Source organism: Pteronotus mesoamericanus, unplaced genomic scaffold, assembly GCF_021234165.1.
Source record: "Pteronotus mesoamericanus isolate MK-2021 breed Mesoamerican mustached bat unplaced genomic scaffold, CSHL_Meso_final contig_25, whole genome shotgun sequence".
NCBI lineage: Eukaryota > Metazoa > Chordata > Mammalia > Chiroptera > Mormoopidae > Pteronotus > Pteronotus mesoamericanus.
In genome coordinates, this window is record NW_026555105.1 from 15584820 (window position 1) to 15608052 (window position 23233).

The 23233-nt window shown below is 39.5% G+C and overlaps 1 protein-coding gene across 1 annotated transcript in view; it reads right to left on the minus strand.

Moving 5' to 3' along the window:
- Positions 1-23233, minus strand: part of RPRD1B (regulation of nuclear pre-mRNA domain containing 1B) — a 50586-nt gene that overhangs the window by 24028 nt on the left and 3325 nt on the right. The window contains exons 2-5 of the mRNA XM_054573768.1: positions 20941-21070; positions 12268-12401; positions 4263-4375; positions 2260-2386 (exon numbers count right to left, since the gene is read on the minus strand). Coding sequence (XP_054429743.1) covers positions 2260-2386; positions 4263-4375; positions 12268-12401; positions 20941-21070 — 504 coding nt within the window. The remainder of the gene's footprint in view (positions 1-2259; positions 2387-4262; positions 4376-12267; positions 12402-20940; positions 21071-23233) is intronic.

Consider the following 23233-nt stretch of genomic DNA (forward strand, 5'->3'; position numbering starts at 1 on the left):
ACATCACCCCGACTTCTGCTGCCAGCATATATCTCCTCCTCTCTCGACTTCCTACCTTCCTTTTATAGGGACAATGTCACCACCTCATGATCCTTAACTTTATCACACCTGCCGAGTGCCCTCCTCCACAGAAAGTGATAGACGAGTATTCACATTTTGAGGGGATCATTTTCTGTCTATGATGCCAAGTGAGAAAGTATTTTCAGGAAGAAATGACCAACTGGGCCAGATGTGACTGAGATCAAGTTCGGATGGCCTCAAGGTGAAGTCGGGCAGGATATTCACTACGGAATTCAGCACTAGAGAGGCTGCCAGCGTCTTTGGTCAGAGGAGTCTCAGGAAGGCAGACTCAGAAGAGAATGGGGGGGTGGCAAAAGGAGACAGATAAGCACAGGCAATCTATTTAGGCAGTTTTACTAGAAAGAATAGAGAAATAAGGCAGTAGCTAGGGGGAGATATGGGTCAAGAAAAAATTTTTACCACATGGGAAAAAATACATGTTTTTGTGCTATAGAGAATAATCCAGTAGAGGGGAAAAAACCCCTGCAAGATGCAAGAGAAAAGGGGATACCTGTTGGAGCAATGTCCTTGAATAGATGAGAAAGAACGGGTCTAGCAAACAAGTAAAAAGGCTTGTTTAGAAAACAGCATGTTCATCCACAGAAAGAGGAAGAGAAGTCAGCCAGCGTGTGTTACTTGTTTTCCTCGGCTACATTCAGCCGTGCATATCCAGCCCAGAAAGAGATGAAAAGCTGGATTTAAAAATGGTGGTTGCCAAGAGCTGGGGGGGTGGGGGTGGGGGGCAGGAGGAAATGAATTGTTATTTAATGGGTATAGTTTGTTTTGCAAGATAAAGAAGAGTTCTGGTAATTGGTTGCACAACAATGTAAATGAACTTAATACTTCAGAACTGTACACTTAAGATTATAAAAATCCTAAGCTAAGTAAAGAAGAAAATGAGGACATAAGGGGAGTGAAGGCTGGGAAAAGATGGAAGGATCAATAGACTATTAAATCCAACAGGGCTTCATTGCCAGAGTTGGAGAAGTAAAGAAGTGAGATGAAATGCTTCCCCTGTGATTTAGAAGCCCCGTGTTGTGCTCTCCAGCTAAGCACGCTCCTGCCTGAAGGCCGTTCCATGCATCGTCCCTCTGCCTGGTAGCATGTCTTCCCCTCAGATAACCACACGCCTTGCTTCCTAATTTGGGGGCCTCTGATCCAAGGTCCTATTACCAGAAAGGCCTTCCTTGATCACCTTTCAAGTCGTGCCTCCTTCAACTGTCCCCACCATCACACCCCGGCTTTGTTTTTCTTTTTCGGCACTTATGCCACAAGGAGATGTGGGTGGGGACACCAGGAGCATCTGCTACACAGTGTGCCTCAAATATTTGTTGAATGAAGCAAGTATTTCATGAGCAACCCTGATTTTCTTCAAATGGATATGGAGAAAGTTAGTGAGGCAGCCGAGTCAAGGGACTGGAAGGGAAAAACAGTGGCTGTCAGAGAACAAGACTGAAAGGCCTGAGCTTTTGTAATAGAAAGAATATAGGCTTTGCAGCCTAGGTTGAAATCCCAGGGTCCACTACTCATGGGACCTCGGACAAGACCTCTAACATCTCAAAGTCTCAATTTCCTCCTATGTGCATGGGGATTTACACTCAGTGATCTCAGAAGATTAACTATTACGAAGAGCAGGAGTATCTGATACAGAGCACGCTATAAATATTAGTTCACGCCTCATTCTTTTCTTTCCATTTCTCATGCATAAAGCGAGAATAATAACTGCCCCTCCCTGTTTCATTGGGGGTGATCATCAACGGGGCGAACTGACACAACTAACAACACGCACCTAGAGTTCCTGGCACCGAAGACATTGTCATCTACGGGGTGTGTCAGTGTAAAAATCACAAAGCACTGAATTATAATTTTTTTTTTTTTTAGTAAGAGAGTAATGAGTTTAACGTGTCCCTCCCTTGGCCCCCAGCCCCCACAATTTGCAGTCTGTTTCCAGCAGACCTTACTGAGACAAGCTGTGGCACGCCAGCTTTTCTGCAGCCATTCCTAGAATCTCTGCTCGAGCTTGGATTATTCCAGCAGCTTCACTGTTTAGCATGTGAGTTGTTTCCAAATCCCATGATGGCAAAGTATCCAATAGCAAATGGGGAGGCTATACCTGCAGACGTCAGTATGCCCTAGGATTTGATGAATCAGAGACACGTCCCTCTCCCCTCATCTTTCACCCAAACTCTACCTTCTCACCTGTTATTTTTTCCAATAGAGAAACATCTTGTACTTCCTGGGGCAAAGAAGCAATTTTCTGTCGGACTGTAGCATCCCCTGACGCGGCATTTTCCAGGTCCTGCAAAGCTTTGATTAGTTCCTCAGTCTATATGATAAAACACAAGAAACACTTTCTGTTAACACTTATGGGGTTTTAAAAAAATTACTTGGGAGTTAATGAGGTGGAGGCAAATTCTATGGTCAGGACAATCATTCCTGACAGTCAAAAGGCTTCTGCAGCATGGACGGAAAGGCTCGGCACAGGGATCCTCGTGGCCGACCCTCAGCCCTCTCCCCAGGGCCCCGAACCCCAGACCCGCTGCACCGGGCTCTAGTCCGCTCTGCCCTCTCTCCGCCGGAGCCCAGGTTTGGTGGCAAATGGGAGGCCAACCAGTCCTCCAGGCTGCACCTTAATGAACGTAGTCAATTATTTCTGAACAGCAGGATTTGAGGAGCAAGCTAGTGCTTTTCAGGAATAGGAAATTGATAGAAAATCCCTGCTATTGATGACAAGAAATGATGTGTTGACAGGACTTCAGTTAAGACTGGGATCTGCTTTGTAAATCTCTAAGTTACCATGTAAAAGCTCTGCAGTCAAAGCATTTGAAAAACAACTCTTTGCAGTACAGTAAAATTGGGGTCTCAGACCTCAAAAATACATAATGACATAACTTTGTTTCATGTGATGAAACTTTGTAACAGAATACATACATGTGTATATGCAAAGATATCGACCAAGTGTATCAACAAAGTGAAACATTATCCTACTGGACAGACTCAATCTATCAGCTGACCTGAATTCAGCTAGGGGAGCAAGGAGAACGGGTAGACAGGATGGTTTTCCCTGCTAATCTGTCAAAGAGAGTAAAAAGAAATCAATCTTCGACACGATTAGATACTCTTCCTCAGAAAAACTTTGAAATCATGAGGATTTTCTTCATTTCTTCAGAGAGCTATCTCAAAATTCTTCTAAAAATTTAATGGAATGAGCATCTTGTGGTTACAGACTTGGGGAGGGGTAAAAGGAGACAGGGACTGCTGTCTCCCTTGAACTCTCTGCTCCTAGAGCTGTTATTGGGATGGAACTGCCGACACCCTTTTTTCTGGAGGGTCCTCCACTTGACCTCATTAAGGTCCCATAGGAATATGCTGTGATGTTTGAGACGAACATACATCTTGGCCCCTTCAAAAGCGGAACCGTAGCTCTGAAAAGAAAAAGCTGCTCTGTACGGGGGGGCGGGGGGGGGCGGGGGGTATCCATACATAATCAGCTGGCTTTCACAGGGGCCAACGGTATTTTCTGCATAGAACTGCTTTTAAATTGGTTCTTTGTTTCAAAAGAAAGCATTTTTTCATTTTATGGTTGTACTCATAATAATTTGTTTCTGAAGAAATTTGCCAAGAGTTACATATCGAAAAGCCTTGTTACTAGTGTAAAATATTTTTTATACATTTCTTCATGATGGTGCAATAATTTCAATTGCTCTGATGCTTTGATTCCTGATTTGAGCACTTGTCTTTAAGAACCTGAAAAAGTGGGCTTGCTACACCTCTCTCTGTTCAGAGACATTTGTTCACTCTGTGTGTGTCAACGCCTTGTTGGATCGGTATTTTGTGGCTACAATAAAGCATGATTTCAGTTCAAATGTCCATGACAGAACATGAATAAAATTCTACGTAATTCTACCTCCTTTCACAAAAATCTATTTTTAAAGAATATTTTCAATTTACAGGAGTGGAAAAGTCTCCAAGTCCAAGCACACTATAAAACATAAATCCATGTCAAAGTCCTGGCATGCAATGACAAAGTCAAGCCCACTGTCTGTCAAGCTTCACCCGGTGGATCTTCACCCAGTGCCCAGAGAGATAGCCTCCAGTGAGTCCATACTACTGGTCACCAGCGCCACCTTGTGGCCATAATCACCAACTGGCACTCATATCACCAAGCCACTCTGCCTTATCCTCTGAGGGTCAAGACGTACCAGGAGGGGTCCTGCAGAAGGGTCCTGGGGAGAGTAGCTTCCAGGGTAGTCGTCATCCTCCTCCTCCTGTATCTGCTGAAAAGTTCGCTTCAGAGATTTCTTCTCCTCTGTGGCTACCGAAAAGAAAAAAGTGACAAATTTGATTCACTAAAGCCTGCACAGGTTAAGAGTTAAATGTTATGCACAACGGGTCACATGTAAAAAAAGGCAGGAGGGGTCCTTTCCAGAGAAAGCTTAACATTAACCTTTATGCCAGATACTTAAATTGGTGGCAGTTCTACATTACTGGAAAAATACTACTGAAAAGAAGCATCTAAAATCATGTGAAACTTACCGAGCTAACAGATTTCATTAAAAACTTCATTATCTTAAAAAAAAAAAAAGTTAACAAGAAAAGTAAAATGGTAAGACAACATAGTGAAGGGAGCTGATGTGTGCAAGGATTTTTAGAGAACACTGCCTGTAAGATAAGATTATTTATGCTTTCTAGGATAAGTTCAGAAAATAGAGTGAAACCCATCAATAAAATTGTGTCAAAAACTCAAAACACAAATACCCTTTAAACTACCCCTTTAAAAACAAAACAATTCTACCTTAAAATTAAAAATAATTGTTAATGAGAAATATGACTGATAACACTGGGAGAAATTAAGTTGCCATTTTTTTAAATTAACCACTTTAGAGGCTAACAGGTTACATTTTTAATTATTTGTATTGTATGCTTTTAAATTATGATAGATGTGTTAATTTCAAAATCATTTATTTTGCATCAAACTGAATACAAAATAAATGCCTAACAGCTGTGGGACATAAATCTAAATGATAAATTTAGGTTTGCAAAGTAAAAGAACTATCAGGCACCTAATGTGTTCTAGGCATGGCAACAGCATCTTTACATTTAATCTTTCCAACAATTCTAAGACATAACATTCCCATTTTACAGGTAAGAAAATGAAGACTCAGAGAAGTTAAATAACTCATTTAAAGGTCTGACTACAAAATGTGTGCTCTTTCCACTTCAGCGAAATTACTTAGTGCCACACAATTACCCCTCTCATCTGTCAAATGAGGAGTCACCATACACCTGCCTCAGAACTCTGTGAACTATGAACAGAATGCACTCTTCTTAACTGAACATTTTCTTCTAGAATCAAGGATGTAGTTCCTGCTCTCTACCTTAAACATTAACTGGTCAAGCTATGTTTGATTATGAAAGCCAAGTCAATATCATGAATTTTAATTTTTCTTAATGTTTTTGTTTGTTCTACCAGAAAGAAAAGAAAAAACAATACTTGCAATACAAGCAGTCCTCACTTTGCACAATTCTAGAATACACATATTTACCATGTTTTAGTTAAACAACACAGTTCCTCAACAACATGGCCCAAATTTCAATTACTGTGGCATATAACTATGAGAAACTGCATGAACAGCAGGCTTCACTACTAACTTCAGTCCAGAAATCTCAATGTGAATAACAGAAGCGCATCATGATCAGTGACGACATCACTTCTCCAAGGTCAGCGATTGGTCCCTGCGCCTGTTACTCAGTTCACACACAGAGAGCAGAGTGTTGTACTGTCTCCTAGTGATAAAGTCCAGGTGACACAATCAAAACAAGGAACTGAGTGATGAAGGGGAAAGCAGCAAAGAAACTAAAACTAAAACTAATGCTGGCAGTGCAATCTGAAGGCATCGGCAGTGGCGCTGCAGGACAAACAGCTGGCTGTGGGACGCTGGCAATGCCACAGGCTCCTTGGAGGCTCTCGAGTCAAAGCCAGAGGAGCTTTGTGAAGGCCCACTTACCAACATCAACTTATCAACATCAACATAAGCAAAGAAAGTGGCTGTGATGAAAATGACAATGTCTCAGAGGAAGTGATGCTGACAAAAAACCTTCATATTAAAGGAACTCTCAGAGATTTTTCACAACACTGAAAATACAAAGAATAAAATGTTGGAGGCGAATCCAAACTTAGAAAGAGTATATGACATTTCATTAAGAAAAGATGCTTGCTTGGTATCATTAATTATACAAGCAAGCAAGTTTTGTTCAAATGACTCTTGATAAATTTGTTACAAAGAAACAGACACTTTAATTCTCAGTGTTTCTAATTTTTTGTTATAGCTCGCTATTAGTTTTACTATCTTTCTTGTATCCATACATAATTGTAATCAGCGGTGAGCTTTTAATTCTTTAACAAAAGAATCTTAAAAGTGGTAGAGCAATCATAACTTTCTCTACTGATTACTGTAACCACTCTGCACGGGCTCAGCTTACACAGTCACTTTACAGTTCTGCGCTACTATGCAATGCCAGGGCTGCCACATTTTTAAAACGAAACTTGCATACGGAATACCCAGCAGTGATTTGCACAGGGTAGCTGCCTAATTCATGTGTACTGTGTGGTATAACACACGTCGACACTTAGCTACTACATTTAGAATTTAAGCACAAGAACAACAACAAAAATTGTAGTGCTCTGTTCACTTCCAAACACCTAGAAGAGCGTTCCATAAATAATTGTTAAATATACTAAATAAGGCAGAAAAAGAATTGTATAACTTGAGTCCTTCAGTTTTCAAACCCTTATACAAAAACGTTTATATGTGAAAACCACACATCACTGAATGCCTCGGGACACTCGGAATCACTGAATGGGGGTGCTGGTGGGAGCACTGGTAGGTGTTAGATAAACCCGCGTCTTTGCTTTCCCCACCTTGTTTTTCATAAGAACATCAAGGTCCACAGGTTGTGGTTTGTCCAAAGACAGAAAGCTCATTAGTCTGAGTCCTATAGCCAAAGTCACCTGCCTCCTAATTTGGAGCTCTGTTTACCACTTCATGCTGCCACTCACTCACAGACTGACAAAGACTAAAACCAAACTTCTGCAAATACCAGGTTTGCTAAAAGGTCTGTTTAGTTTTTTCCATAAAATAAAAGACACATTTTTCATTTTCATGAATAACTTTATTGATTTGGATATTTTGAGTATATGAGCTATCTCCCATGTGGTATAATGTTGACTGTTCTCAATTAATGTTTCAATTTTTTATCACTATCAACTTCAACTGGTCTACCCGTCCGTGGAACATCATCCAGCAAGAAATCTCCAACACAAAACTTCACAGACCACTTTTGTCATGTTCAATCAATCATAGCACCTTCTCCATACATCGCACAAATTTTCTGCACTTCAGCTTGTTTTTCTCTTTCTTGAAATAATAAAGCATAATATGCAAAAAAAAAATGTGGCTTATTTTCTTCCATCTTCAATATTAAAATGGTTACACAAAAATTCACCTATTTTTGACATTTTAAAAAAATGCACGCTGATATGAGAACTGTCTCAATACAATCAAATAAAACTGTTTCAAAGGAAGTTAAAGACAACTAAGTGCTACTGGAGCCATCTTATGGGGAAAAAAACCAAACTTTTTGGCCAACCCAGTAATTTTAGAGCCATTTCTGTCCTTTGCCGTTCTGATGGAAGAGATGCAATAATAGGAGGAAACTGTATCATCCTACTTTTCTAGTTCTCACCTATCTCCACTTGTAGAACCTACTAGAAATGAATTATTAATTATTTCTCATTTCTCCCATTAGGGCGCCTCTTTTCCTGAACTACCTATTTCCATTATGGACTCTCCCACTGGCCTTCTCTTTCACGTATGACACCTTGGAACCACAAGACTGTCTCCCAAACTCCCAACTTCTAGCAGATTCGCCACATCTCTCTGAAGAATAGCTTTATATCTCGTCTTTCTACTCCTTCTCATAGCCTCTTAAGAGCAACCTGGCCCTTACCATGCCTTGTCTAGATCACTGTCCCAACTGGTATCCTTGCCTCCAAGTCTCTCCTTTTCTGACTTAGACGATACTCATTAAATTAACTTCCCTAAAGCTGGGCTCTCAGCCCACGGTGCCTCTTTCAAAAACCTGGAATGGCTACCTAAGCGCAAAGCCTACTCATGGTAATGGTAATACCGTCTTGAGTAGGCCGTCTCTCTCATCCCCACAGCACGTGGCCACTGCTAATTTGCATGGCCACTGGCAGGTACTGGCCTTACCTCTAAGTGTCCTATTCCTTTACGTCCCTATAATACCTAGGAAAGTGTCAACAGACCTGAGTTTGAAACCTCTTGAAGGCAGAGAAAGCACAGAGCTTGGAATGAGCTAGTACTGTGCCAGAAATGACTATCACTGTGTCCCTTTACACCAACAGGACAGCCTGCTCTGGTAACTACCCTGACTCATCTGTACAAAGCTAGCAATTATGATGCCAGTATTTTCAATCTAGTCAGACAGCCATTAAAAATAACCTAGGAAATCTGTCATTCCCCTCCCTACATCTACATTAAGATAAGGCACCCTACCACTACCAATTTCGCTTCTGACTATAGTATTAGTACTTACACACCCCTCTGTACTCACTCAAACACTGTTAGAAGTAGGGCAAACTCTACAGGTAACCCAAGTCCTTCTGCCTTCATATCGCACACCTTCTCTTCTATCCTCCCACCTGCCCCCGTGTCTCTAGCGTAACTCGTACTCATCTAACTTTTAAGTAATCCTGGTTATCTAATTGTTTATTGGGTACCTCTTGGAAACCTGAATTTTGGGAGAATTTCAGACATCAAGGCAAAAAGTTAGTGTGAAGGTTCCCAAATCACATTTAAAATGCAGGCATCTGTCTATAAAGCTGGATCTTCTAAAGAATACAGTTGAAATTTTCTGGGGTTTAAAAAAAAGAGAAAAAGAAAAAACCCACAGATTTTATATTTCTTTTCTAATGAGAAAAGAATCAGGAAATATTGTTTGCAACAGCTTCCTCATTCTTTGTTCCCTCTCTACAAAATTAACAGAAAAGTTTAAGGCCCTGGCCATTAATTAGTTCAACTGGTTAAAGCATCACCCTGATACGTTGAGGTTGCAGGTTCAATCCCCAGTCAGGGCACATACAAGAATCAACCAATGAATGCATAAATACATGGAACAACAAATCAATATCTCTCTCTCTCTCAAACCAATCAATAAAAAGAAATTTAAAAACACATTAAACTTTACTCGTGGAAAAAACATCTGCAACAAACAAAGGGCTGACATTTGAGGCACAGTTCTGAAAGCACTTTTCTGTATCATCTCACCGAACTGAGTGGTCAGGTCCAGACTTGAGCCCAGGGATGCTGGGCCTACCACTTTCTAGTCCTGCACAAAATCTGAGACACTAAAAATACTAGTAAGTGCCTTCCTACTTTTGCTACAGTTCATATTTAGAAACACAGAATATTAGATATTAGAACTGGGGGAGACAAATAAAAGTCCTATCATCACTTGATTAACAGCATCTTACCTACATTAGCTCAAGTAATACAACAATCCTAAAAGGTATTACTAGTAACAGCTACAACGTGCAGTGGAGAACCTGAGGCCCAGATAGGCCAAATGCTGTGCCAACATCACATAGCTCAGAAGTGACAACATTGTGATTTACACCCTGGAAGTCTGATGTCAAACCCCTGCTCTGAAGCTACACTAACTATGTATGAACCAGGAAAGCTGGGTGGCCTGCTCCTGAATTCATACCCGAATTCAAGTCTATTATGCTTTCGGAAAAAAGAACGGTATAAAGAACACAGGCTTTAAAGTCATATAGGTCTGGGTTTGAATTCTCCATTATCAATTGCATCTATTTGTACAAAATTACCATACCCTTGTGAGTCTTAGTATCCTCAACTGAATTATGAAAATAATACCAAATTCACAGAGTACTTGTAAGGATCTAAAATAAATTAACATGAAGAACAGTCAGCAGAGAGGCTGGTGCCTAATGTGCCCCATAAAGGCGATTTCCTTTGTATCTGCCTTTCCTTTCTAAATCCCTCTGCAACTGTACACTGCTGTGGGATCCGTGTGTTTCTCAAAAATAATAAAGCTCCATTCAGTCAAGCAAAAGCGTGGTACTCCCCCCAAAAGAGAGGCACCTTCAGAACACCTGGGTCTGCGCCTCGGGAGACAGGCATGTAACTCAGGAAACCTCTAGCTCTGCAATCAAACTTTTAAACTCACATACTCTCCAATGTCAGAAGAACTGTCAAAGTTCCACAGGAAATTTCTATTTCAAAGATAAATTGTAAAGTTATCTGAAAATAAAGAATTATGCATGACCTAAAGCTGAAATACAAAAGAACTACTGAAATTAGGAAATAAACTTCAGGAGAAATCATCAATATTTTGAAAAGATTGTGGTAAAATATTCTGATGACTCAGGTCCAGAGAAGACAGAGTGGTTAACTAATACACGTGCTGGAACCTTCTGATATGTGTTTTTGTCTTTAGAGAACAGAGGAGAAATTATCTTTAGATCAGCATTACTCTCCACACAGAGGAATACTGCCTCTCTTGTTGTTAATATCTAGACGCTCAAAACACTGAGAAACCCAAAGGAGCTATTTTGAAACCTACCACGGCCACAAATTCCCCAATTTGTCTGACTGCTCCCTAAGTGCTAAACTGTTTCTCACTCCTCTCTCTCGCTTTCCCGTAACATAGCTGTTTACTTAGAGCACACGTCTGGCAAATGCCTGTTGAATTGAAATTCAACACTTAGCTTCAAACATCGTATCTCAGAGCTCTCCTACTTGCCCAGCAGTATTTTTTAAAAATCAGCACTGTTTACCAAAGGACTCTAAGGCAGAGTAAAGAATGCTGAATAATTCCTTAATGCTGTGCAGAATACCACCAAAGGACACAATACAAACACCACCAGCATCCAAAGTAGGAAACTTCTTGCTTTTCAGAAGCTACTGTGCAAAGTGACCCCAAAATTGTTTTTTATCGACTCCAAGTAAAACAACAATGACCTGCCATCTGAAAGCACTTGCATCATTCTTAGCCTCTAACCTCTAGTTTCGCAGGAATATCCTACCTTAAAAGGCACAGAAACTCAGACCTGGAAGAGATCACGGAAGGTTCACAATAAAGGGTTGCTGAATGAATGCTATTATCATGGCTGTATTCTACAGCAGAGGCATGTAAGAAGTGCCAGAGGAACACAGAGGGACTGGCTCCACATGCCAGACGAGGTAGGGAAGGTGTCAGAATGAGAGTAGCCTTCTTGAAGAACGAATTCACCACACAGTGAAGGGGACAGGAGCATTTCAGGCAGAGGTAACAACAGATGCAAAGGAAGGGGTACCAGTAGAGTATCCAGAAGTGAAATTGTTTGGTATGTTCAAAAAATATTGTATATGTGAGGGAATGGCAGAAGACTCTGGAAAAGTAAACTAGTTCAGACTTTAAAGTATCCTAAATAGTATCTTAGTACTTGGAGTTGATCCTCCAGGAAATGCGTACGTGTGCAATCCGACCAAATCGTAGCTTAGAAACGTGTCATGCCAACTAGAATTAAACCACAACTAACTAGAAATGAAAGAGCCACATAATGTTTGATCTTACTTCTCTTTAAAGAAAATAAGCTCTTAAGGACTTGGTAAAACTCACACACATGCACATACTTCTCAAGGATACCCTAAGTTCAGTAGAGACCAAAATCAATGTTAGACAGCAAGCTCACAATCATCACAATATGGTCCAAAATCACATCAATATTTAATGAAACCAAGTTATAAAAGGGCTGAGAGACTTGTCCACAATCCTGCAGTAATCAGTGGCAGAGCTAGGACAAAATCTTAGTCCAGGGTACTTCCTAGGACCCCACAACTCTTTGTTGTTCCTTTCCCTTGTGCACAGAAAGTCTCTGAAAGGCAAGAGAGCCAAGGAGAACAAAGCAAAAGTTAGGGTGTGAAATGATGAATAGCATGAATACTAGAACCAGGCTTACACGTTGCGAGCACTACATAAATTCTCACCATCATTTATGATCATCTCTCTGAAGAATCATATAATCGTTGGTGGTTCACAGCAACCCCCACTGGAGCTTTTCATATTTGATTCGAAAGTAGGCAAAGACCAAGAGCTGTAAACATGTGGTGATGTTTCTACCTTTGGGGGGAGGGCTCTTGGAGTCCTCCATAGACAGCTTCAGCTGCTGTATGAACTCGCCGCCATACACACTTCTTTCTTGCCAGATGTTCAGCAATCTTTCTAAAGGTTTTTTACAGCCTTCATCTGCCTCTCTGCCCAGAAAAGATGAAAAGATATATATAAGCTTGAGATTTTTTGTTTATAATTAGGACAGATGTACTTTTTTAAAAAATCAACAACTGACTAAATGATTTACACATTTAAAAACACAAGGAAGAGTAAGGTATATACTGCGGTAAGTGGACACCCAAAACTTGACCAGAAACTACATTCTTCCTGTGGGGGAATGAGAGAGATTATATGATAAAAGTAATCTGTGTCTTTTATCCCCTTTGAAAGACAGGGAAAACAGGGCAAAAAGCCAATAGCTGAATTTTACATACAGAATTATCAAAAACTGATACTATCAACTGTGACAGCTTGCTTTTTAAGAAGACATTAACTGAGCCCTGGCTGGTGTGGCTCAGTGAGGTGGGCATCCTCCCACAAACCAAAAGGTCGCCAGTTCAATTCCTGGTCAGGGCATATGCCTGGGTTTCAGGACAGGTCTCCAGTTAAGGGTGCACAATAGGCACCTGATGGATGTTTCTCTCCCTCTCTTTCTCCCTCCCTTCCCCTAGATCTAAAAATAAATAAAATCTTTGAAAAAAATTTTAAAAATGACATTAATTGATATCTAGTGCCAGATATTCTGCTGAAAATTAAAGGGGGCTAAAACTTTTCAACTTTTAGGGACAGAGAAAAAAAAGATTAAAAAAACACAAATGTTTGAAATGGGTAATAAATTCACTACAACTCATTAATGCAAACACACCAACACCTCTACATGTATAAATACAATCACACACATATATATGCCAAGACTGATCTCAACTTTAAATTAACCACTTCATAATTATCTTAATTCTGGGCTAGGTCTGTAGTCCATGTTCACACAAAGGTGTCTAATAGATAATCTTAGAACACACTGAGCATACTATAGTCCTTAGTAATTTAGACAGTTTTCGTCTGACACACAATGTTCCTGAAATAGACGGTTTTTCAATGAGGTGACTATAACTTGCACTCACCTAAAATGTCAGACAGTAAAAGTGGAAGAGTGGGGAAGACTTTCTGAAAGGGAAACAAATTCCCTCACCGTACACTTGTAACTATAAAGTTTTCTGGTTTGTAGACCTGTCTGGATGTCAATGATCTTACACTGAATGACTCAAACAAGAAGGGATATCCTGACGTTTTAGTATCTAAGTCAATACCTCTAATAGGAACTTCAAGATGAAATCATCCCAAATCAACTGAAATGGGAATTGCATCCACCCTCAGCCTTGACAGCACCTTTCCCTCAAACTTTCGTTGACACTGAGAGAGAGGTGAGCTTTCAGCCTAATCTGGTCAGGCTGTATTACTTATGAATTGTTAGTGGCAAATCTCACCAAATTGGGGGTAAGGTACTAAGTCAGAGTACATACAAATTAATATTTTGTTGTTGTTAAACCTTTTTCTTTTAGTCAGAGGTTTAGTCAGAGGATAAGAGAAAAAAATCCACAAATAGTTTACAAAACTTAAAAAAATATGAACTAAATATTTGATGTTTGTGATTAAACACTTACTCCACCCTCAAAATACAGCCAGAAACAAATTACTTCTCACTTGTTCCTTGGTCCAAGTCACTACCATCTCTTGCCTGATTACAACAATACGGCCTCGTTACTGGTCTCCCTACTTCCACTCTTAGCCTTCTACAGGCTATTATCAAGCTTAAAAAAATATAATTCTAGCTGTGTTAAGGCAGATCATGTTACTCTTGCTCAAAACTTCCAAAGGTTCTTTTCTCCCTCAGAATAAAAGTGCATGTCCTTATAAAGCCTAGAAAAAGCCATTATTTCTCAGGCCTCACCTTCTTCCCAGTCCCCTCAACAGCTACCCTGGCCCTCCTGCTTCAGGGCCCATGCCCTTAAATTCACTTTCCCTGGAACCACATCCCCCTGGGTGGTGCCCTGGCTCATCTGCTCTCCTCCTCTAGGTGGGTATTTACTCACACAGCACTATTTCAAAGTACACTCCTTACCCCTACTTAATTCTTCTCCATACAACTCATCTAATATAATAGTTTACTTGTTGTTTACACTCTTTCCATTTTAAAAAAAATTTTATTTACCAATTTTTTAGAGAGGAAGGGGGAGGGAGAGAAACACCATTTGCTGTTCCGCTTATTTATGCCATCTTTGGTTGACTCTTGCATGTGCTCTGACAGGGGATCGAATCCACAACCGTGCGGTATCAGAGGACGCTCTCACCAACTGACCTACCCAGCCAGGGCTCTTACACTTTTTCCATTTGAATGCAAAGGCAGGGATCTGTCTCCCTCCCAACCCCCACTACTATCCACCCTAGAACAAGCACAGTAAATACCTAATCGTAATCTTTTTAAAAAAGGTTTTAGATAGTTTTTCGTAAGCCACACAATTAGTTAAAGCAATCATCTTACTACATCAAGGTCCTTCATGCCAGACCTCAACTAAGCACTCACCTGGTCATTCAGTGAAGTTTATGAAACACTGTGCTTGGAATACAAAGGGTTAGGCCTAGGTCCTGATCTCTAAGGGCTTGACCCAGTAGCCTTTTCATTCCTTGTTGGGGGCTTCACATTCTAGCAACACTGGGTCGTATGTATTTTCTACTCAGAACTTGTTTTCTTTCCCTCTTGCTATCACCTCTCCTTTGAATGGAACCCCACAAAGTAAGACGAGGTGAAGAGGGAGAAGTTGTGAGTGATTCAGGTGACTTAAGTATATGGGGAGTATGTAGAAACAGCAGAAGAATCTGGAGGGATAAAGCAGAATTAGATTATAGAGGGTCTTGAATGCCATACTAAGCATGTGGCCTTTATCCTGAAGGCAAAGGGAAGTACCAGTAATTAACTGGTTGGTCTTTTTAACATAAAATCTATTCTCTGTAAATTCTCCTTTCACTTAAAAGAAAGAGAAACTTTAATCATGACAACCAATTCTTATCTAGGATTTAGTTAAAAGGAAAGGGAGGGGCACAACACATACCCACCCATCCACTATCCCTGGGGATACTTGGGACTCAAGACTTTTAAGACTGAAGTACAGTTTCAGCCACAATAGGACACAATGAAAACTGACGCTCACACCAGTTATAACCTAAAGACATTTTCAACAGGCTTCCACCGCTGAAGGCTAAATCCAAAGGGGGGCTCTCTTTAACTGGTGACTATAATTAACCAGGATAGGCTAAATCTTTGAAAACTATAGCAAATTAAGGTTTTGCCAGATTAAGTTTCAAAGTTACAGATACAGTAGTCAGGAAATCTTTTTACTGATGAGGTTTTGCCATAAGTAGCTACAAAAAACTAGATGTGACTTTAGCACCTAAAACTGAACTTACAATTAAAGCAATAAAATAGTTTCATAACAGTTATCTTTTCGGGTTGCACAAACTCCATTCCAAATTGAAAAATCTTTAAGTGAAAAAACACCAAAGAATTGTTACCTCTAATCAGTGAATAAAATGGAAGGTGATAATTACATACATAAATTATTATGCTGAACACAACTTAGTATGTATTTTAATTCTGATCAACTATAAATTTAATCTATGCAAAATTGATGTTTTTAGTAAAAAGTGTGTATTCATTATACACGCATAGATAGGATTGCTGCCTGAAGTGTCAAGCCAGGTTGGTGGCCTTTTCTTCCTTTCCAGTTTTAATGGCACTTCCTTGGCACAACCACTGTAATTTCTGTGTTTCTCTCTTATCCCGTGTACAGTAGGCAGAGGATGCCTATGGCCAACCCCAATAAAAATCCTGGGTGCTGAGTCTCTTAACGAGCTTCCCAGGTACACATATCACATGTGTTGCCATCATTCAATGCAGGGGCAATTAAGTATATCTTGTGTGACTCCACTGCAATTTTCAACTTTTTCATCTCATGGCACATATAAATTAATTACTAAAATTCCATGACACACACACACACACACACAAATATTTTTTTGCTGATCTAAAAATAGGTTTAATTTTTGATTCATTCATACTGGATGGCTATTGTGTTGGCTGTTGTCTTTTTTTTTTTTTATTTGACAACTTACGGGGAAACAGCTCAGTGCCCCTGCCTAACTAGTCAGGTATTGCATGTTTTAAAAATGTTTGCCACGGCCAAGGTGACTCAGTTAGTTGGAGTGTCAGCCCAGAACCAAAGGGTTGCAGGTTCAATTCCTGGTCATGACACATATCTGGGTTGAGGGTTTGATCCCTAGTCCAAGTGCAAAAGACCCCACCCCCGCTGTTTGGGTGGGTATCAGAGGCAACCAATTGATGCTTCTTTCTCCCTCTCCCCCCATCTCTGAGAACAATGAAAAAAAAAAGTCCTTGGGTAAGGAAAAAAAGAAAGTCCTTGTAGTGCACCATTTGAAAATTGCTGCCCCACTGTGAAAGGACTCTTAGAAGCTTATGCCTCCTCTCTTCTGGCCTTCATCTCAAACACCTTTTCCTTTTACTGATTTTACTTTGTATCCTTTCACTCTAATGACTCATAGCCATGAGCACAACTATATATTGAGTCCTGTGAGTTCTCCAAGCAAGTTACCAAACCAAATATTGGTCTCTGGGACTCATGACACAATGGTAAATAGATATGTTTATGGTGCTAACTCCAAATTTTTCTCCAGAAATTAATTTCCTACTGAGCTCAGACAATTGGCATACCTTGGAAACATTGTGGTTTTGGTTCCAGACCACAATAAAGTGAGTATCTCAATAAAGCAAGTTGTATTCTTTTTGTTGGTAGAGGGTCTTGCCTTCAATTTGTAAAAAACACATTTGTGAAGTGCAGTAATGTGAAGCACAATAAAACAAGGTAAGCCTCTATTTTATCCACATGTATTGTGCCCCATCACAAACTTAACATGGCCAAAGCAAAACTCTTGACTTCCTCTACCATACCTTCTCCCCAAGCCTCATCTCAGTAGAGGGCACCACTGGCCATCCATTTATGTCAAAAACCTAAAAATAATCTTTGGTTTCTCTTTTCCCTCTCTACCATCGCCTACTCAACTCCCATAAATCCTATCAGTCTACATTGTGGGGGGGGGGGGGGGGGGGGGGGAGCAAATCCATCCACAAAATAAAAAACCAATAAATAGAAGCTATTCTTCTCTCACTTCCTCTGAGTCCTAGCCAGTGTCACCTCTAGCCTGTAGTAGAGCAATACCCTCCAAACTCATATCCCTTGCCCTTCTCTTGGCCCTTACAACTCATTCTCCAAACCAAGCCAGAGGGATCTTTTAACAATGTGATGAATAAATATATCATTCTCTTGCTTAAAACTCTTCATCACTGATACCCCAAAATCCTCTCCTACCACTTAAGGGGCATATGTGACTGGCACCTGCTTACTTCTCTGATATTATCTGGATGCCACTCTTCTCATTGCTCAATGTGTTCTAATCAAACTGGCCTCCATCCTGATCCTCTTAACATGCCAAGATTATTTCTACCCGATGTTCCTACTTCATGTGAATACCTCAAATGCCATTTCCTGAAAAGAGGCCTTCCTTCGCCACTCTGGGAGAGATCCCACTCTAGAATGCCATTCTATTTTATTATGTCCACATTCTCACTCTGGAAGTGTCTTGTTCATTTATTTGTCCTTGCCTGCCTTCTTCACAGCTGCTCCCTACTGTCCCGATCAGTTCATGGCACACAGAAGGTAGTCAAATACTCACTAAATGAAAAATAAGGTGCGAAACCATCTTCAAAATGAGATGAAAACAAGAAGGCATTTGTGTGGAAAAACAGGTCAAAGTCTGGTTGATTCAATTGCCATTCAAACTAAATCTACCCTATGATCTTGGTGGATCTCTCTGACTTGAAAGGTTTAGTGTGGGGATTTTTTGGGGTGTGGGGGTGGGTGAGGAAGGAAGTAGGAAATTATCATAAAGAAATTCCTAATAAGTTTTGGTCGATATTAATAGGTCAACTATCTTTGTTCATCAACTGACTGCAGAAAACCCATTACAGAGAGCACTTCTTGCTGTTGATAAGGTACATCAGGACTGGAGCAGCTAGTCTTTCTGTTCTAACAATGGTAGGGGGAGGGGGCCAGGAAACACGGGGATTCCAAATAGGACCTTAAAAGAACTAGAAGAATACAAATATAAATAAATAAATTAGGGTTTATTTATTTATTTTTTTAATTAAAAAGGACCGGGTTTATTTTTCCCACAATGCCACGGAATCTGCCAAAACCTTTTTATAGTTACTTCTAGTTAGGCTTTAAGATGTTACCACATAGAAAAGAAATTTTCAATCCTGGTATTGCGCTTTCCACCTCTTCTACCCCTTTCTACTTACCCTTTTCTGGATTTGGGGCACCTAACGATTATTGTTCAATTTTTTAAATAAAAATGTTGTACCTGTTAACCTTACAGACAACTATTTTAGTCAATTTCCTATACTCTAAATTAATTTACTAACTCATCAAATACATACCAAATCACTCTCTGAGCCAGGGCAGATCAGAGTGCTGCCTGGCTCCAGGGATACCACTGCTGAGTCCCACCGAGGCCACAGAAATGGTATGGGACTCCCCGAAGCTACCTGCCCCAGCAGCTCTGTGCCAGACTCTGCGGGAGGTGCTTGGGATACAGCAAGGAACAAAAAAGGAATGGTCCTTCTCTTCACAGAGTTTATAATTTAGTATATTCCCATAAAGGAGCAATGACCTTGGATCAATCTCTGCACTATGTACATTCAAATGCACTGTTTTACTTTAGCCTCACAACTCTAATTAGGAAAGTTAGGCCTGAAAAGCTAAGTGTCAGATATAAAGCCACCCAGTGTTGGAGGCAGAGCTGCAGCCACTGTCTAAGAAACTGAACTAAATCTCCTCAAAACAAAACAAAACAAAACAAAAAGCCTGTTTCCAGAATCATGGATACAGAGAGTTTTGATGGTTGTCAGATGGGAGGGGGCTGTGGGGGAACAGGTGAAGAGGTGAGGGGATTAAAAAGTACAAATAGGGAGTTACAGAATAGCCACGGGACACACTGCGTACCGCATAGAAATCTCTTAGACATACGCCAGGGTCGAATGACCAAAATACAATGTAACTGCAATGCTTTATGGGTTCGTGCAATTATATAGTTTTTCGTAGATTGACCTGCACGGTTTCCACCAATGAGATTGCTTCATTCGATGTGGACAAGACAGTGTGTTGACATCTAAAGTCCATAACAGATGGCGCGTGAAAAACAAGAAAACTCGTGAGCAGTCCTTAACAGATGGCGCACGAAACACGAGGAAACTCGTGAGCGGTACACAATGTGTTAAGTACAGCATTGGAAATGGAGCAGCCAAAGAACTTAAACACATGACCCATGGACATGAACAATGGTGGGGGGATTGCCTGAGGGAGTCGGGGGTGGGAGTAGGGGTGCTGGGGGGAGAGGGGGAAAATGGAAAAAATCAGGACAACTGTAACAGCATAACTGATCAAATGTATTTTTTTTAAAAAGCCTGTCTCCAGTTTCAAATAGCTACTCTAGCAGTTTGTTCTAGGCTTCCTCTCTGTTACAAGGAGACAGCATTTATTCAAGTTCACACACATCCTGCTCCTCCGGTGTCCATGTTCACCAAAAGCCAAGCCAGCTGTGTAGTGGACAAACAAAAGTCTTCCTTTGAGTCTCCAGAAAGCTAGATATCATTTTTTTTTCTTTTGGATTTCCCATTTTACTCCTTCAAATCTTTTATGGAATGGCAGACTTATTTTCACATTTAAGATCTTTCACTTACACTTTAGACCCTAGAACAATTTTTATTTAACCCACAAGTCTCCTTTGTGTCCTCTCAATTTCCTCCTGTTAAGACTTTTATTTTTATATGTTTACTTAGTAATATTCTAGTGAAAAATAGTTCTTCTCTGCTACTCCTGGGCAACTAACTTGTGTCTATAGAAAAACAATTTATTTTCAAATGAAAAGAGTGATTTACAAAACTTTTACTCAAATGGATGTTTTCTGTGATATTAGTTACACGTGTGCTCTGTGCACCAGTCCTGTTTCAGAACACAACGGTGACTTCATATGATGCAGCCAGAGCAAATATCTACTTTCCACACTAGTAATTATCTTTGCAGCTACAGTAATGACCACTATTTCTAGTAAACCAGACATCTAGACCTCCAGAAGGAAGGAAGTAAAAATAAAGGCATAACCAACTAATTTTTCGCTAATTTTGTTACTGGAAAATTCCCTTGTACTACTTGGCTTTGTTTTTTGACCATAAGCTAATGAGACAATTCAGCCAAGCCAAGGAAGATACCACATTCAAGAAATTATTTTAATAAATTACTACATCCAGGGAAAAAGATGTGTTTCAAGTGCTAGACTAAATCCTTGCAATGCATCCAACTGTTTACATGTTTCGGGTAGTTTTTAAGGGCCCAGCAAAACATAAAACGATAATTTAGCCTTTGTACCACTCTGTAAAGCACGTCTCTGTTAAGTACAAGCTGTTGATTTACAAAAGTTATCTTGAAAAAGGAAAACACAAAAAGGAGAAAAGGTAATGTATTTAAACATGAAATAAAACAAGAGATAACATACCTGGCAACATGAGAAAAAGCATCCACAAGGACAGATTCAAATTCTCTAGTGAATTCAGGTCCTTTCCTTTTACTGTTTTGGATGACATCATTTGCTAAGTACAGAAAAGTAAGCTTTCTATTTGATTTGGCTGGAAAAAAGAAAAGAAGATAATTTAACTTACACCAAAGAAATTCTCAATTCAGAACTCTTTTGCCCTAAGCAACTCCTAAAAAAATATTAAGACAAGCAGTATCTACTTGAAGTCAATGGTGCTATGTGTTTGAGAAACAACATAAGGGTTCGAGGATATCATTTTTGTAAAAAGCCCAACAAGAAGGGGCCATCTTCATTTCTGTTATTTTAATCAGGGTAATTGGCAGTAAAACAAAGATAATATAAAGAAAACTTCTCCAGGGTAAGCAGTCAATACTCTCCAGAAGACATGTTAAAACCAAGGTTTTCACTTATTCTATTGCAAAAATGAAATTTTCTAAGTCACAGTTAATTACCAAATGCTGCAGAATGAAAGATTGAGTTAGGTTCTTGTAATTTATGCCCCTAGACTGAGAACTTCCCTTTGAACATTCTAATAACCATCATCAGTCAATTATATCAACTCTACAATCCAAAGGAATCTCTAGATGCACCAATGGATATTTATCTCAAATACAAATAAACATTAATGTTACATTATTAATGAAAATTTACACATGTCTGAAATCTGGATATGCAAAATTATGGCTCCCACAAAAACCATAATTCTTCTCTTTCATACATATTAAATGTAGTATTTCCTATTACTCTATATGGTATCATATATTAAACTATAAAAACCTCATGCAATATATGAGTTACAGTTGCTTGGGGGAACATTACTGAATTTCCTGGCTTCTATGCACATAACTTTTCAACCATAAAGTTACATCATTACAATTTTTGGCCCCAGTTTTCTTTTAAAAGAAATAAATAAAAACACAATCAGACAGTTCAAAACACTGTTTTCTCCAATGCCCAAGTATCCGAAGAAGTCAAGCAAGCCCTATGTCAACCTTTACACACGCCCAGTCCTTACTACATTTCTCTCAGAAACCATCTGTTTCTTTTGAAACGCACACAGCATGTATAAATTCTGACACAGCAGGCATAGATCTGACATTTTTAAATGTAGCTACAGTAGAATAACTCAAGGTAAAAACAAGATTTACAAGTATATTATAGTTTAAATTGATGATTTAAAGTGCTCAAAAAATTAAATATGGATATACTGAGTTGTATCAACCTTCTGGTAATAACCTAATTTTGATGGCCATCTGATGAGAATAGTGAAAACCTGGAGCTATGTTGTTCCAAGGTATGAGCGTGGCAAAGGACTTTTTTTATAAAAGAAGCAAACCTTGTTCTCGGATTTTGGAGCAAGTAAAACTGCCCAGTCTATAATGCCATGAAAATCACCAGTCAAAAGTAAAACAGAACTTCAACGAAGCAAAATTGGTTTCAAGAAAGTGAAGTGTTACAAATTCCATACACTTAATGTTAAAAAACAAACAAACAAACAAACAAGAATCCACGTAATAATGCGTCATGGACCTTCAAGAAAGACTTGATATATTTTTCATTATTACAAATATGTCAGCTAAGAGCCCAGAAAGCCAAGGTTTTCACTATCTAAAATGCAAATTAATTTTCGTCTTCCTTAAACTTAGCAACTGGGTGTTATTTAGGATAAAACTTTATCCCTCCACTTCCAGCATCGTGAACAGACAACATAAGCACCATGTGTGTAAAGATGATATGACAAAGCCCTAGAGCACCTGAACACATCATCATAACACCAACAGCACACACACCCTCTACCCCAGCCCCAAGTGGCAGCTCACTTACTCAGGTGTCCTTCCAATATGACAAAATAGACCTTTTCACACTCTACCTATGCCCATTCCAAACTGGATGAAATAGTTATTTAGCAAAGTTTAAATAACTAGTTGACAAAAAATTTTCATCTATTTGGCTGCTTCTGATATCTAGAAAAGTAAGTTTGGAAATAAGGCTTATTTTTATTTGCATTCAGGCCAAGATACAAAAACATTAGTAAAAAACATTCAACTAACAGCATTTTATACCAAATTACTCCATGAAGGGGAGAAGTTCCTAGAAAATGGAAAGAAAATAATACACCAGCAATAGAAGTAGTACTTGAGCAAGAAAAAGTAATTTTTTAAAAGTCTGGTAAATATTTGAAGGCAACTCAGAGACAGTCTGTGAACATCTTAGGGAAAATGACTTGACCATAGATAAAAGTGTCCACTTTTAA